General features: G+C 41.6%; 1 protein-coding gene across 1 annotated transcript; it reads left to right on the top strand.

Annotated features, from left to right (window-relative positions):
* Positions 1-12,213: 12,213 nt before the first annotated feature.
* On the top strand, positions 12,214-13,833 carry LOC121854731 (5' exonuclease Apollo-like; the record flags this gene model as incomplete). The annotated part of the gene is given in 2 exon segments (XM_042349469.1): positions 12,214-12,607; positions 13,728-13,833. A coding segment is annotated over 1 exon segment (69 nt), but the record flags the coding sequence as incomplete, so codon positions are not given.
* Positions 13,834-13,866: the final 33 nt, after the last annotated feature.

The following is a 13,866-nucleotide window of genomic DNA, read 5'->3' as shown; positions in this document are numbered from 1 at the left end:
CCATCGAACACATTGAAGTATACAGTATATCAGGTTCGTGGCCAATTCAAAGGGCCATGCAACAGGGCCATGTGACGTTATGTAAGTCATATAGGTGGCCCACAAAAATGTATTTAATATCCACCTATAATATATCAACACAGTATAATGGCCCTATAATATATCAGAGTATTATAGGGGGACATAATAGAGGGAGGGAAAGAAGAGAGGAAGGGGAATGTTGGAGGGAGGTTGGAGGGAGGGGATAAAGAGGGAGGGAGGGAGAGGGAGAGACACCTTCCCTCAGTCCCGATAGGATCACCAGCACAATGTATTATCGTCATATGAAAGGATCTACAAACATTAACCTTTTGTTGAACGATTCTCTGTTATTATTGGTTTTTTTTAGGGAATTATTTCATATTTATGTTGTTTTTAGGGGATTTATTTCATATTTTAGGTTTTTTTTTAGGGATTTATTTAATATTTGAGTAGATTTTAGGGATTTATTTCATATTTTAGTACTTCTTAGGGATTGATATCATATTTTAGGGATTTATTTCATATTTTAGTAATTTTAGGGATTTATTTTAGATTTTAGTAGTTTCTTAGGGATTGATATCATATTTTAGGGATTTATTTCATATTTTAGTAATTTTAGGGATTTATTTCATATTTTCGTAATTTTTAGGGATTTATTTCATATTTTAGTAATTTTTAGGGATATATTTCATATTTTAGTTGTTTTTCTTCATTTCTAGGGGTTAGAGAGAGTTAGTTACCTCAGGAGGAAGGAAGTGTGGTAATGTTTCCTGTGTGATCTTTCCTCCCATCTTTGTTATGCGGAAGTGTATTAAAACATTCCTGGAGTTACCTGAAGATTAACCCTTTTAGTTTATTATATCCTTTGATTAACCACCTTAGTGTTAACCTAACTTTAACTTAACTAATCTTAACCTGATCAAACGTAACTTAAAACTAACTTTAACTAACATAACGTAACATAACATAACATACAGTAGTTTAACCTAATCTAATCTAACTTAAAAAAATTTAACCTAACCTAACCTAACCTACTCTTCAGGTGATCCATGTTTATGATTCGTATATACTTGAGAAACTACCATAGTCTTAACCCCACACTATAAGATACAAGATACCACTATTACAAAATGAAATTACATTATAATAATTACACAAAGACCAAAAGGATTATGGTAATTACTCCAATACCTGCCTAATTAAATGACGTAAATTACCTGTATTATACTATGATAACAGGTGAGTAATTAACCCCTTCAGTATGATGACTTAAATCCCCCCCCTACCCCCACCAGATTCCCAACTCCCTATTTCCCCTACCCCCCTTACTCCCTACTCCCTACTCCCCCCAACCCTCAGTGCGTCTGTCAGTTTGTCCGTCCTTCCATGCCATTGCCATATTCGTTCGGTATGTGATTCTGGGGCGTTGTGTTTGTGTTTACTTCCGGGTGCATTGCGGGGTCAGATGTCTTTAGTGTTGATGGGTAAGATGATGTTTTGGGGGCATTTATGGACGGGGGTTGGAGGGGATGGGGAGGGGGGAGTGGGATGTCTTAGGGGCATTACGGGGCTGTTTTAAATGTGTTTTTTTCCGGGGCGGGGCGGGGTTGGTAGCGGGTCGAGGTAAGGGAGAGTAGATTTTGAAGGATACTGAGTGTTTCCGGGGCTGATTTAGGCATGCTGTTTCCGGGGCGGGGCAGGGTGGGGTGGGGCGGGGTTGGTGGTGGGAGGGGAAGGAAAACAATCATTAATCACACCTAAAGACCCTCACGCCCGCCATGTTCTCTTTCAAACGTTTGGTAATAAAAAAAGAGAAAAAGTTGAGGATGAATTTATATTTTACTGTCGGAGGCACGACGAATGTCTCTGTCCTGAGGGGAACAAGGCAGCCGGCTGGCACAATGGACCGCTGGACCACTGTACTGCTGGACCAGGCGGCCGGCTGGCAAAATGGACTGCTGGTCCATGTATTGCTGGACCAATGGATCACAGTGCCGCTGGATCACTGCAACACTGAACCAATGGACCTCTGTAACGCTGTAACGCTGGACCAGGAGGTCGGCAGGCACAATGACCGCTGGATCACTGTACTGTGGTGGTCCAGGCTGCCAGTAAGTACAATGGACCGCTGGACCAACAAACCTCAGAACCACTGGACCACTGTACCATTGAACATCCAGAAAAATAGACCACATGAACATTAACAGGTACAAGGGGTCACGTATAGAATAAACTTAACTAAACATTATAATATTTTCATCCTAAAGTTTGTTAATTGGTGGCATCTCAGGTGTTAACAGTTACCAACACTTACCTACCTGACCTACTAATTTATAATAATACAAGTCTAACTTTTCCTTTCGTGGTTCAGTAGAGACTTTGTGGAATATAAATTTTACCCTTATCAATTTTGTCGTCAATTAAGGTAATACAGGGTGTCCATAAATGATTACCCTGATTAGAACATGAGAGCATATTGTTTTTAGAGTAATCATTTATGGACACCCTGTATAATTCATGATTCAATGTAACTTTTCTCATCAAACCTAACCTAACCAAACTTAACCTCATACACACACACACACACACACACACACACACACACACACACACACACACGAGCCACCTGTGAACCTCTAAAATGAACCATCAAAGTCGTTTCTGAGAAGCTCGACTCACTCGTCCGATTCACTGTATCAGATGAACAAATTTTACTTCATTTGTACTATTAATTTATATTTGTATTGCTTCCTTACTCAGTCTAATGAACACCCTCTCTTGGCTGACTGACATTATCTTTCAGCGTGAGAGAGTCTTTAAATAAATTATCCATCTTGACTGACTAACTGCCTGACAATATTTTCTCTGGTGAGGGAATTTTTCGTTTCAATGCATCTCATTGGATACACTTCAGAGCATCACCCAAAATCAAGAAATTTTTTAACATTCCGCTAAAAAACTTCCAATAATATACAAGAATAATTTAACCTCAGAAATTTAACATATTAACAGCACAAAAAGTCAGAGTCGTTCTCACTTAATATGTCTCACAGGTGACCTAGATTCAAGTAACTCCTCAACATATGTCTCAATACTTTCCTAAGTTTATGTCTCAAGGATGACTTATGTTTATGTCTCAAGTATGACTTATGTTTATGTCTCAAGGATGACTTTTGTTTATGTCTCAAGGATGACTTGTTTATGTCTCAAGGATGACTTTTGTTTATGTCTCAAGTATGACTTATGTTTATGTCTCAAGTATGACTTTTGTTTATGTCTCAGGGATGACTTGTTTATGTCTCAAGGATGACTTTTGTTTATGTCTCAAGTATGACTTATGTTTATGTCTCAAGGATGACTTTTGTTTATGTTTCAAGGATGGCTTTTGTTTATGTCTCAAGGATGACTTATGTTTATGTCTCAAGGATGATCCAATTTTGTCTTAAGGATGACCTAAATTCACGTCTTCTCCTCCCTCTCCTCCTCCCCCTCTTCACTTCTCCTCTAACCCTTCCCATCTCTCCCTCTCTTCAACCCCTTCCTTCTCTTCACTTCTCCCCTTCCTTCCCCCCCCCTTCTGCCACTCCTTCCTCCTCCTCCTCCCCTCTACCAAGGCCCTCCAGCGCGATATGCAAATGTTGTTGACAGTATTACGATCCTATTAAACGTGGCTCCCCCCTCCCCTCTCCCACCCCCTTCTCTCCCCTTCCCCTCCCCTCCCTCATTCCCCTTGGTTATCTATTCCACGAACCCCTGGGTGAAGCAAACTAATGTATTTATCCATCTTGCTCATCCATCCATGCTTATGCTGTAACTTATGACATATCCTATACCCCTCCTCTCCCCACGTCTCACCCCTCCCCTCCCCACGTCTCACCCCCCCCACTCCTCCCTCCCCTTAAATATCCCAACAATAAGAACCTTACAGAATATCATATCAAACACTCGTATCATATGAATCACAAAGAAAACGGGAGACAGGATGGGTCACGTCTATATGATAAAAAAAAGGAAAGTGGGAAGAAAGATCGCGTTTGCCTTCTGCATCTCAAATAACAGGCCAATAGAGCAGATAATCTATTCAAGCCTTTTGATATGACGAATTATGGTGGACAGGGAGGATTCACATCATGGTGTTATGGTAGGAGGGAGGGAGGGAGGGAGGGGGGTGACATCTGTTCCTCGACCTTATTGTAATTATGTATTCATGCAGATGATGGCCGGACAATAATGGTAAACATTGAAGGTTTTATCTTTTTTTTTTGCCAATCACCTTACGTTGCGGGGGGTGATGGGAATAGGAGGGAGATCTTGGTGGAGGTGTGTACTTGTGGGTGTACAATGTAAAAGGTATATACTATACATGGTGATGTAAATGTAATTTTGTCCATGAAATTAAATGTTGATACAGGTGATGAAGGTGTACAGGTATAATAGAAAATACAACATGTACACTACAGTTAACGTGTACAATTAAAGATCAATGTATATAAAAGCCAAGGTACAAAGGTACAAGTTACAATACAGACGAGTTATGGTGCACAGGTACAGATACAGACACTCAAGGTGCACTGCAGGTATTAATAGTTACAGACACAACACAGACTCAAGACTTACACAGGACTGTATTGTGTATTACAGGATACAGTGAGTTTATTTTGTAGTCCAGGTGTTATGTGTAGTGGAGGCTTTTGTGTTAATTAAAGACGGTATGTGTTTTGATTGTTTGTTTTATGTTTTGTTGACATATGAAGCATCAGCTGGTCTTACGTCTATTGTTTACATATCAGTGTGTCAGCTGAGATCCTCCCTGCATGGCGTCAGCAGAGTCAGCACCTCCCTGTAACCACACACTCACACACACGGTAACCTCCACCTCCTCGCCGACCCTCCGCGCTTCGCCCCATTACGCGATTAGTACGAACACAAGCAGGGCGAATCCGCTCGGCAACGCGTCCCTTCAATAGACAAAATATGATGCGACCGTGGAGTCCGTCGACCAACGCGCGCGAGAATAATATAGACAAATGGGGATACCATAAGACCGTGCGGGCATATGTCGCTAGGGGTCATGTCCCTGATGCCCTGCAGGGAGAGGGTTAAGTAAGGGTTTGATGTCCCTCACGCCCCCCAAGTGGAGTTAGGTGGAGGTGCTCATGCTGCAAGGTTGGAGAGGAGAGGAGGGGTGAAGAGATAGAGGGGGGGAAGGGAGAGGAGAGGCTGGGAAGGGACGTGGGGAGAGGAAGCGAAAGAAGAAGAGAGCAGAGGAGATGAGTGGGAAGGGAGGAGGGGAGGAAATAAGAGGGAGGAGAGGAAAGGGGAAATGAGAGAGAAGAGGGAAAGGGAGGCGAGGAGAGGTGATGTCCTTCTTCCAAGAGAGTGAAGTGGAGGGGTAAGGGAGGGGAGGGGATGGAAGGGGAAGGGAGAGGAGAAGAAGGGAGGGGAGGGGAGGAAGACTGTTCTTACGTCTCAAAGGATGGAGGAATAAGGAAGAGGATAGGGCAGGTAAGGGGATGAGAGGAAAAAGGAAGGGAGAGAGGGGGTGAAAGAAAGAGATAAAAAGAGGGAAGGTTAAAAAGGAGGAGGAGACAGACAGACAGACAGACAGGTGGGGACAAGGTAAATATAAAGGGTTGAAAGAATGCAAGACACAGACAGACAAACGAACAGACCAACGGATATATGGATAGACAGACAAACACGGAGAGAGAAAAAAAATAAAAAAATACAAACATACACAGTCTCTCTCTCTCTCTCTCTCTCTCTCTCTCTCTCTCTCTCTCTCTCTCTCTCTATTGTCATTCTACCTCCCCTCCGTATGACTCTACACACCACTACACCCAATCACGATGTACGGTGCTTGTTTTGCCTTCATTTTCACACGTAAAAATGCAATCCTGTTTTTTTTTTTAGTATCCCCCGTCGTCATATAGTAATGTTTGCTTTCTGCCAGTAAGTCCGTCTGTCTGTGTATTTAAGGTTTGTCAATACGATAACACAAATAGCGATGGATTTTAAAGTTACTGTGTTGATATAGAACAATAATATCTCAGAGAGGTTGATTATTTACCATTTTGGGGGTCGTTACTATCCAATTAGGTTAGGTTAGGTTAAGGTAGGTTAGGTTAGGTTAGGTTAGGTTAGGTTAAGGTAGGTTAGGTTAGGTTAAGGTAGATTAGGTTAGGTTAGGTTGTGAGATAACTCGAATAAATGAAGCTAGATTTTAACCGAACTTCATGTGAAGATTTATCAAAACAAAGTCTGAGAAATGTTCATTAATCATTATTTTGTGTCATTAATGTCTAGAGCTGTTTATTGTTTTTGTTGTGGTGTGGAAGGGAGGGGGGGTCCCATCTCACCTTTGTACAGGTATTTCCTACACATCTCTCACATTATCTCTAACTTACTCCAAGGGAATTTCTTTGCCCCAGTAACCTCCCCCCTCCCTCCCCCCCCCCAAAAAAAACACTTTCCTAACTGTACAAAACTCAACCTTCCGAGGAACACAACATTTGGTACATCTCTTATATGGAAATTACAAAGTGGTTTATCCGGTCTCAGGTTCAGACAAAGTGGTGAGAATAACCTCCGTCCTGATCGGTACAGCGAATGTGGTAGGCGTCCTGTAAAGAAAATAATACAAGAGCTCGCCTGTATTATTATTCCTGTAGTTTGTTGATTACAGCTTGATGTATAACTGTATTTAAGTCGATTTTTTTCTGTGTATTTGGTTCATTTTTATCTATAATTTTAATAGTGTGAAATACAGATATGAATTATTATATATTCTTAGCATTGATGACTCTCTCTCTCTCTCTCTCTCTCTCTCTCTCTCTCTCTCTCTCTCTCTCTCTCTCTCTCTCTCTCTTTACCCCCCCCCCACCCCCTGTAAGCCAAAGGGTTAACTCTTTTGTCAATATTAGTGCGTGACCTCTCTATCACTGCCCTCCTGGCCACCCATCCCTCCTTCCTCTATCCCCCCCTCACTCCCTCCCTCCCTCCCCTTGTCAGAGTTTTGATGAGGTTTGTGGTATGATTGAATCGCCGTAGGATTAGGAATACAAGGATATGAAACTCCCCTATGGACAAACACTCAGAGACACAGAGTTAAAGAGACGGACAGACAGACAGACAGACACACAGACATAGTTAAAGAGACGGACAGACACACAGACAGACACACAGTCATAGTTAGACAGACACACACATTTTGATAAATGAACATGTTCACAAAAAATGAAAGACATGTACACATATGGGTATACTCGCTCTGATACACACACACACACACACACACACACACACACACGGAAATAGTTGGTCTGTAGTGAGTGTTTTCATAGCGGAATCTCCTGTTCGGATACACAGAAAGAAAAATCATAACGGAACGCCTTCTGCACTACTGTTAGCAACGGAGGAAGGACGTATACATTACTGTTAGTAACGGAGGAAGGGTGTCTCTGCTATCAACGAAGAGCCTCACATCTGTTACTAATGGAGAGACCACGATACTGTTAGTAATGGATGTGCCGTGAAAAATCTTAATACAGGATACTTGCGTTATCATCTGTTTGCAAGGAATCAACAGTCATCACTATAGCAACGTCTACAAACAACGGAAGCCCCTAGATAAACCACAAGTAACGGAAGCTCTTGTGTATAAAACAACGTTATCTGTTTACAAGTAACAACAGTAAAAAACACAAAATAACACCACCGTTTATACATCATAACAGAAACGTCCTCCCTCTTTACACACACCATCCCTAACCCTGCTAGCTAACGGAAGCTCCCGCAAATAAACAGGAGAGCAGTTAGCTGGCCCTTTAAAGCGGTTGTTGTAACAGGCGTACACTGTTGGACAAAAGGATTCCCTCACCGTATAATTGGATCATTTCCCGCCATTGTGTGTAATGATAAAGTGATGGTGGGGAGGGGATGGAACAGTTTTGGCGCGAGATTTGAAATGATCCCGCGTGTGGTAAAAAACGACTTACGGACAATCAATAAAGAAGAGCTTGCTGGGGGGGAGGAGGGAGTGAGGGAGGGAATGGGGGAGGTACGGAGTGAGGGAGGGAATGAGTGAGGTAGGGAGGGAGATAGGGAATGAGGGAGATAGGGAATGGGAGAGGTGGGGAATGAGGGGTAAGCAGTACTGTGATTAGTGTTTCATTACATAACTTCTTGATCCATTCGACTTATTATTTACTACTGATTGTATACCTCTATGCTGAGGACAGTATTTTAATAAGGGTTAGCATAGTACATTCACACAGTACATATATCATTTACTGTTGGCTATGGAGAGACAGATGGACTTAGAGCTTTACAGAGGCAGATCTAAACAAAATCTCTATTCCACACATTCCCTATTTTCAGAAACTTCCTAATCCAGCAATTAACTATTCCAGGAACTTAACCTAACCTAACCCTCTTAAATATCAAAGAGCGTGTATCACTAGATTAAGTTAGGACAAGATAATTGAAATAATAATAAATATTTATGTAATTTATTTCACATATTAAGTTTATCTTGTGTTTGTGAAGAAATACACGCGCACACACACACACACACACACACACACACACACACGCGAGGTCATACTTGGGACAACTGTACTGTACACACCTCTCACTCCAACACTCCCTCGAAGCGATTGTTCCACTTAACTCCTTCGTTGTAGTCACTGTCTTGCATGATACAAGATTTCGGGGATTATTATTTTTATTTCTTTTTCATTCAAATATACTTCTGAAATCTGTATAAATCTGGCACGACATTTAATACATTACCTTAATCTGTATCCAACTTTTAATCTATTTTCTGATCTAAATCGTCCATGACACGTGCATGACACTCCCAGTCCTTTAATATCAATTATGAATATTAATGAACGCTTCATCATGGAGTGAGTCAGCTTACAGTACAGTATTAGGTTAGGTTAGGTTAGGTCTAGGTAAATAACAATCGATTCGTTAATGCGCTCATATCCTATCAATAATCTCTACCTTAAAATCAAATCCTTAACTACCTCCTTCAACAACCACAACTCACAACAACAACAACAAACTCCAACACTAACGACCTCCAACAACTAAAATTAATCATCCCTCGTTGGAAAAACAAAACATCACCTCCAACCCATTGAAACCTTACTGACCTAACCTGACCTTTCCTTTTGATGACCCATTGTGGTGCTCCTCCCTGGCTAGTTTTCCCTCATTTATCCTTGAACTGTGATAAATGGATGCCTTACCCCCTCTGCTTCACGGTAGGGAGTGTGAGGGAACTGCCTACCCTTGTGTGGTACCGTTTTGTGTGTGTGTGTGTGTGTGAGGGATTTCGTCTTTTTTAGGGATGAGGGAGGGGGCAGAGAGGAAGGGAGGGCTTACGAGGACCAATCAGAGCACGATATTTATAGATTCTTTGCCAATACCTCCTGTGCCACTCTGGATGGCCTCACACCTCTACGGTCACTGCATGTACTAGTAGACGCTCGCCTTAAATTACTGAGTCGATAATTGTAATTAGAGTTTGATGAGAGCGACGTACAGTACGAGGCCATCAACCACTGCTGGGCGTGGCTGTGTCTGTCCAAGGTCATTACTGGCGGGGCAGGTCAGTCTAGGTTATGACTCTGACCTTATTGTTCCCATGTACCATAAATTGCCATCATGAACCCTCTTGTGTTGAATCTAAACCATGACTCTGCTGTGTATTAGGTTGCCACCATTACTGCCGTGTTCCGAGTTACCACCATGAATATCCTGTGTTCTAAGTTCCCGTGGAAACAGTTAGAGACCTGATACTTTACACACACATATTACATGGGATCCTATGCTGTACACGTTATCCTATACAATACCTGTACTGATATTACTCAAAAGATATATTCTTGATCTAATGTGGGTCAGTGACCTGTGCCCGGGTGGACTAATCCCCGTAAAAAAAATTGTCTAAGGTTATTGATTGGGATAACTTTAGAGTGAATATTTTTTTCTAGATAAGTTATGCTATTAATCTGATACGTTTAGGAAGCGTTTTCTATTATTACATTTCGAATTCGTTTTCTATTAATTTAGTGTGAGTAGCTTGAACATATGTGGCGTCAGTTACTGTCGTGTTACAGAGTGTGAGTGAACTAATGTTTCCGCTTCACCTGGTGCAAGGGCAGATCCAGGGGAGTCATGACCCCCTTTTTTCACCAGAATATTTCAATAATATGTCTTTAATGCCATACTATTATACTCGGGCGATTTTTGTATAGTAAAAGTTATTTGCTATTACTTTTTTTTTACTTTTATCCTCTTCAGCACTCATCGGCTTGTTAGCCTCTTGGGCGATCGGTCACGTCTCTGATTACTTTTCCTTTTCATTTATCTTCTTCACCAAAAGTTCGGCTCGCTAGTCGCCCGGGCGATCGGTCACGTCTCTGTCACGCACTGTTGGCAAATACTGGGCATGCACCGGCTCCTGAATGTACCTGAACCCGCTCCAGTGTTGGTCAAGTCTTGTCTTGAAAGAGCTCACACTCGGTGCCGTCACAACACTCTCTGGTAGATTGTTCCAAGAGTTTACAACCCTCACTCCGAAAAAGTTTGCCCTCTCGGTTTTCTGGACTTGCGGTTTCTTCAATCTTGAGCTGTGACCCCTTGTGGGGCGAGCGTCCGCCAGCTCCAAGTGAGGATTCTCAACTGAGTAGTGCCCCAGAGATGCTTATACACCTCAACTAGGTCCCCCCTTGCCCGTCTGTAGTATAAGCTAGGCAAGTTCAGGCACTCCAATCTCTCAGGGTAGCTGAGGTGCCGAAGTGCAGGCACCAGTCTGGTGGCCCTCCTTTGAACATTTTCAACCAACTGACAGTCCCTAGCATATCTCGGGGATCAGAAAGGGTGACAGTACTCCAGATGGGGAAGCACTTCACTTCTGAAGATCGTTACGAGGGACGGACCGTCTAGATATCTGAACGACCTTCTTATAAGACCCAATAATTTATATGCCTGATTTACCTTCTTCTCGCAATGGCCCGAGAACTTCAGCTCATTGTCAACATACACACCTAGGTCCTTCTCAGACACAGTCTCAACTAGTGCAGTTTCTTCATCCCGTTGGGACATATAATACGCCTCCTTACCGTTGGTACGCCCCAGGTGCATCCTCTTACACTTCGTGACATTGAATCTCAGCAGCCATTTCTTCGACCATTCCTGGAGCCCACAGAGGTCCTTCCGCAGCTCTTCACAGTCCGCTTGGTTCTTAATTTCCCGAAATAACTTGGCGTCATCGGCAAACATTTGTATGGAGTAGTGTACAACGTCAGGCAAGTCATTTACGAAACAAACAAACAACAGCGGGCCCATTACACTGCACTGTGGTACCCCACTTGTGACAGGTACTATTAACTTCAGAATATCGCCATATTCCCCCACCCCTGTGGTGGACGTTACATCGGTGTTATGGGGAGCGTTACCTGTGTTACCTCGCTGCCCTCTGCCCCACCCTTAATGTACTGCTGCCTGGTTTACGTGATTATATCTACCCCTCCAGCTCTCCCTCCTCTGTTTCGGTGAGTATCTATACCTCCTCTATAGAGGTGACTCCTCCTTGCTCACCCTCTGCCTTAACATCAACACACTCTTCACCAAATGATCGGCTCGTTAGCCGCTTGGGCGATCGGTCACGTCTCTGTTACGCACTGTTGGCAAGTACTGGGCATGCACCGGCTCCTGAATGTACCTGAACCTGCTCCAGTGTTGGTCAAGTACAACATGACTTGTAATAAGGTGGAACAAGAGGACAGCGCTGTCACTATCATGTCTAGTTGGAAAATATATTTATTACAATGGTAATTTCTATCTATCTATATAATAATTTCTGATAAAACGGTTTTGGTGGTACAATAAAAGCAGGAATATAAATAAGGTATTAGTAATCAGAGACGTGACCGATCGCCCAAGCGGCTAATGAGCTGATCAGTGGCGAAGAGGATAAAAAAAAAAATATTAGTACTTGAACATGAACACTCAATACCTTGTCACTTTATGCAACTTGCTGACAAAACCCCATGACCACATTTAAACGACTCATGAAACTTTATTTACGTCCATTAAGAAGACAAATGTTAGAAATTCTAACATTCTAACTTAGAATGACAGATCAGTAGAACATTACCACGAACAGAGACGAACCGACAAACCAGTAATTTTATTCAGGTTAAACAGCTGATCAAAAACATTTTCCTTACATTCCCATCGAGTTGTTAGATTAATTTTTTTAATATTTAGTCAGTATTGGTTTCTTTATAAAAATGGTACGCGTCGTCATGCTTTTGTATATTTCCAACATTGACCAACTGGCTTATTGCGTCTATTGACATACAGTAACGAGTCACAAACGACCTGTGTTAATGGAAGGTTATTTCACCAGGAGGATCAGTGATTGGCTATTTTGTGGATAAAACACAGCTCTTGTATATAATACTTTGGGCGCATCATCCAAATGAATTGAAGTATGAATCGGGTAAATGCTGATATACCACAAATACTATGGAGAACTGAGTCGCGTCATCTTTATCACCATACTAAGGTATTGGAACTGCAGCGGCTGTGTTTATCATTCTAGTACTAACTTAGTATTGGTATCTAATGACTGGAAGGAATATAGAAGAGACACTAGTTGAGTTAGATTATAGTATAAGGCGTGTATGTCTTTTAATGAAGGCGTTTCTGGAGGGGCCGCCTGAAATGCGAAAACAAATTAAATCACCATAAGCACCTGTTAACTTTAATATCAAGGGTTTAATGACATAGATCTATTTATTCTATGTATTTGCATTAAGAATTTGTATCTAAATATCTCCGCTCCAGTGTGGATATATAAAGATCAAAACATTAATCAACACAGATAGATGCAAGATGTGTTGGATTTATTTGGGTAAATTTGCATAATAGGGTCCAACTAGATTTCTTAATTAAAAACACTTTTTTTCCACAGTTAAGGCTGTTCTATGACACTTCTTGTATGGCATTTCCGTCCAAAATTTAATTTTTAGTAATTTAATAGATAAAATTACCAACAGTGTTACTTGTTTGAAGTGTCAGGGCTTTGAAGTCGAGGGGAAGTGTAGGGTAAAACACTAAAAATAATCAAATAAACATTTGAAAACCTTACGTGCATGTCCTACCCCTTAAAAATCCTAAAACTATAAAAAGTTTACCTAGTTCATGTTTTCGGTGTTTAGTAAGTGATGGTGTTTTTAGTTTTTAGTATGTGTTGTTTTTGGTGTTCAGATGAGGAAGGATTCATAAATTCTTTAAGTGATTCTAAACAATTTTACAAGTTAGGAAACGTTAGGTCAGGTTTACAAAGGTTTGTTTGGTGTTATTTTAATGCCCGGAGTTTTAAACACCCTTTTCAGTTTGAGAGTTTCGTCGTGTTTCAACCCGAGTTTTAAAAAAAATGAGTCCTGAAGGACACTGAAGTACAGTACTTAATTGGGTGGTGTGGCGGTAAAATTAACTAATTAGTTAATTTTACCGCCACACCACCCCGTCAAGTACTGTACTGCGGTACAGTACTCGAGTCAGGTTTGTTGTCTGGTTTAATAATGCAGACTTGTTGTTTGGGGGACAACTTCTGTCTTGGATTACATGACTGGTGGAGTTGCACTGTTGACCCAGTGATGTAAATGTTATTCTTTTTTAAGCAGGAAAGGAGACTGTGAAAGGTGTTAAAGAGCAACAATGAACGGGTGTGTCATAGAAGGAACACCAATAGCTATCGACTTCTGGAAACCTACAAAAGCACCCCAGGTAAAATAACATAGTACAGTAGTAATTATACTT

The sequence above is a fragment of the Homarus americanus genome, unplaced genomic scaffold, assembly GCF_018991925.1.
Source record: "Homarus americanus isolate GMGI-L3 unplaced genomic scaffold, GMGI_Hamer_2.0 scaffold53233, whole genome shotgun sequence".
In the NCBI taxonomy this organism is placed as follows: Eukaryota; Metazoa; Arthropoda; class Malacostraca; order Decapoda; family Nephropidae; genus Homarus; species Homarus americanus.
This window is presented reverse-complemented; position numbering and strand designations above follow the sequence as displayed.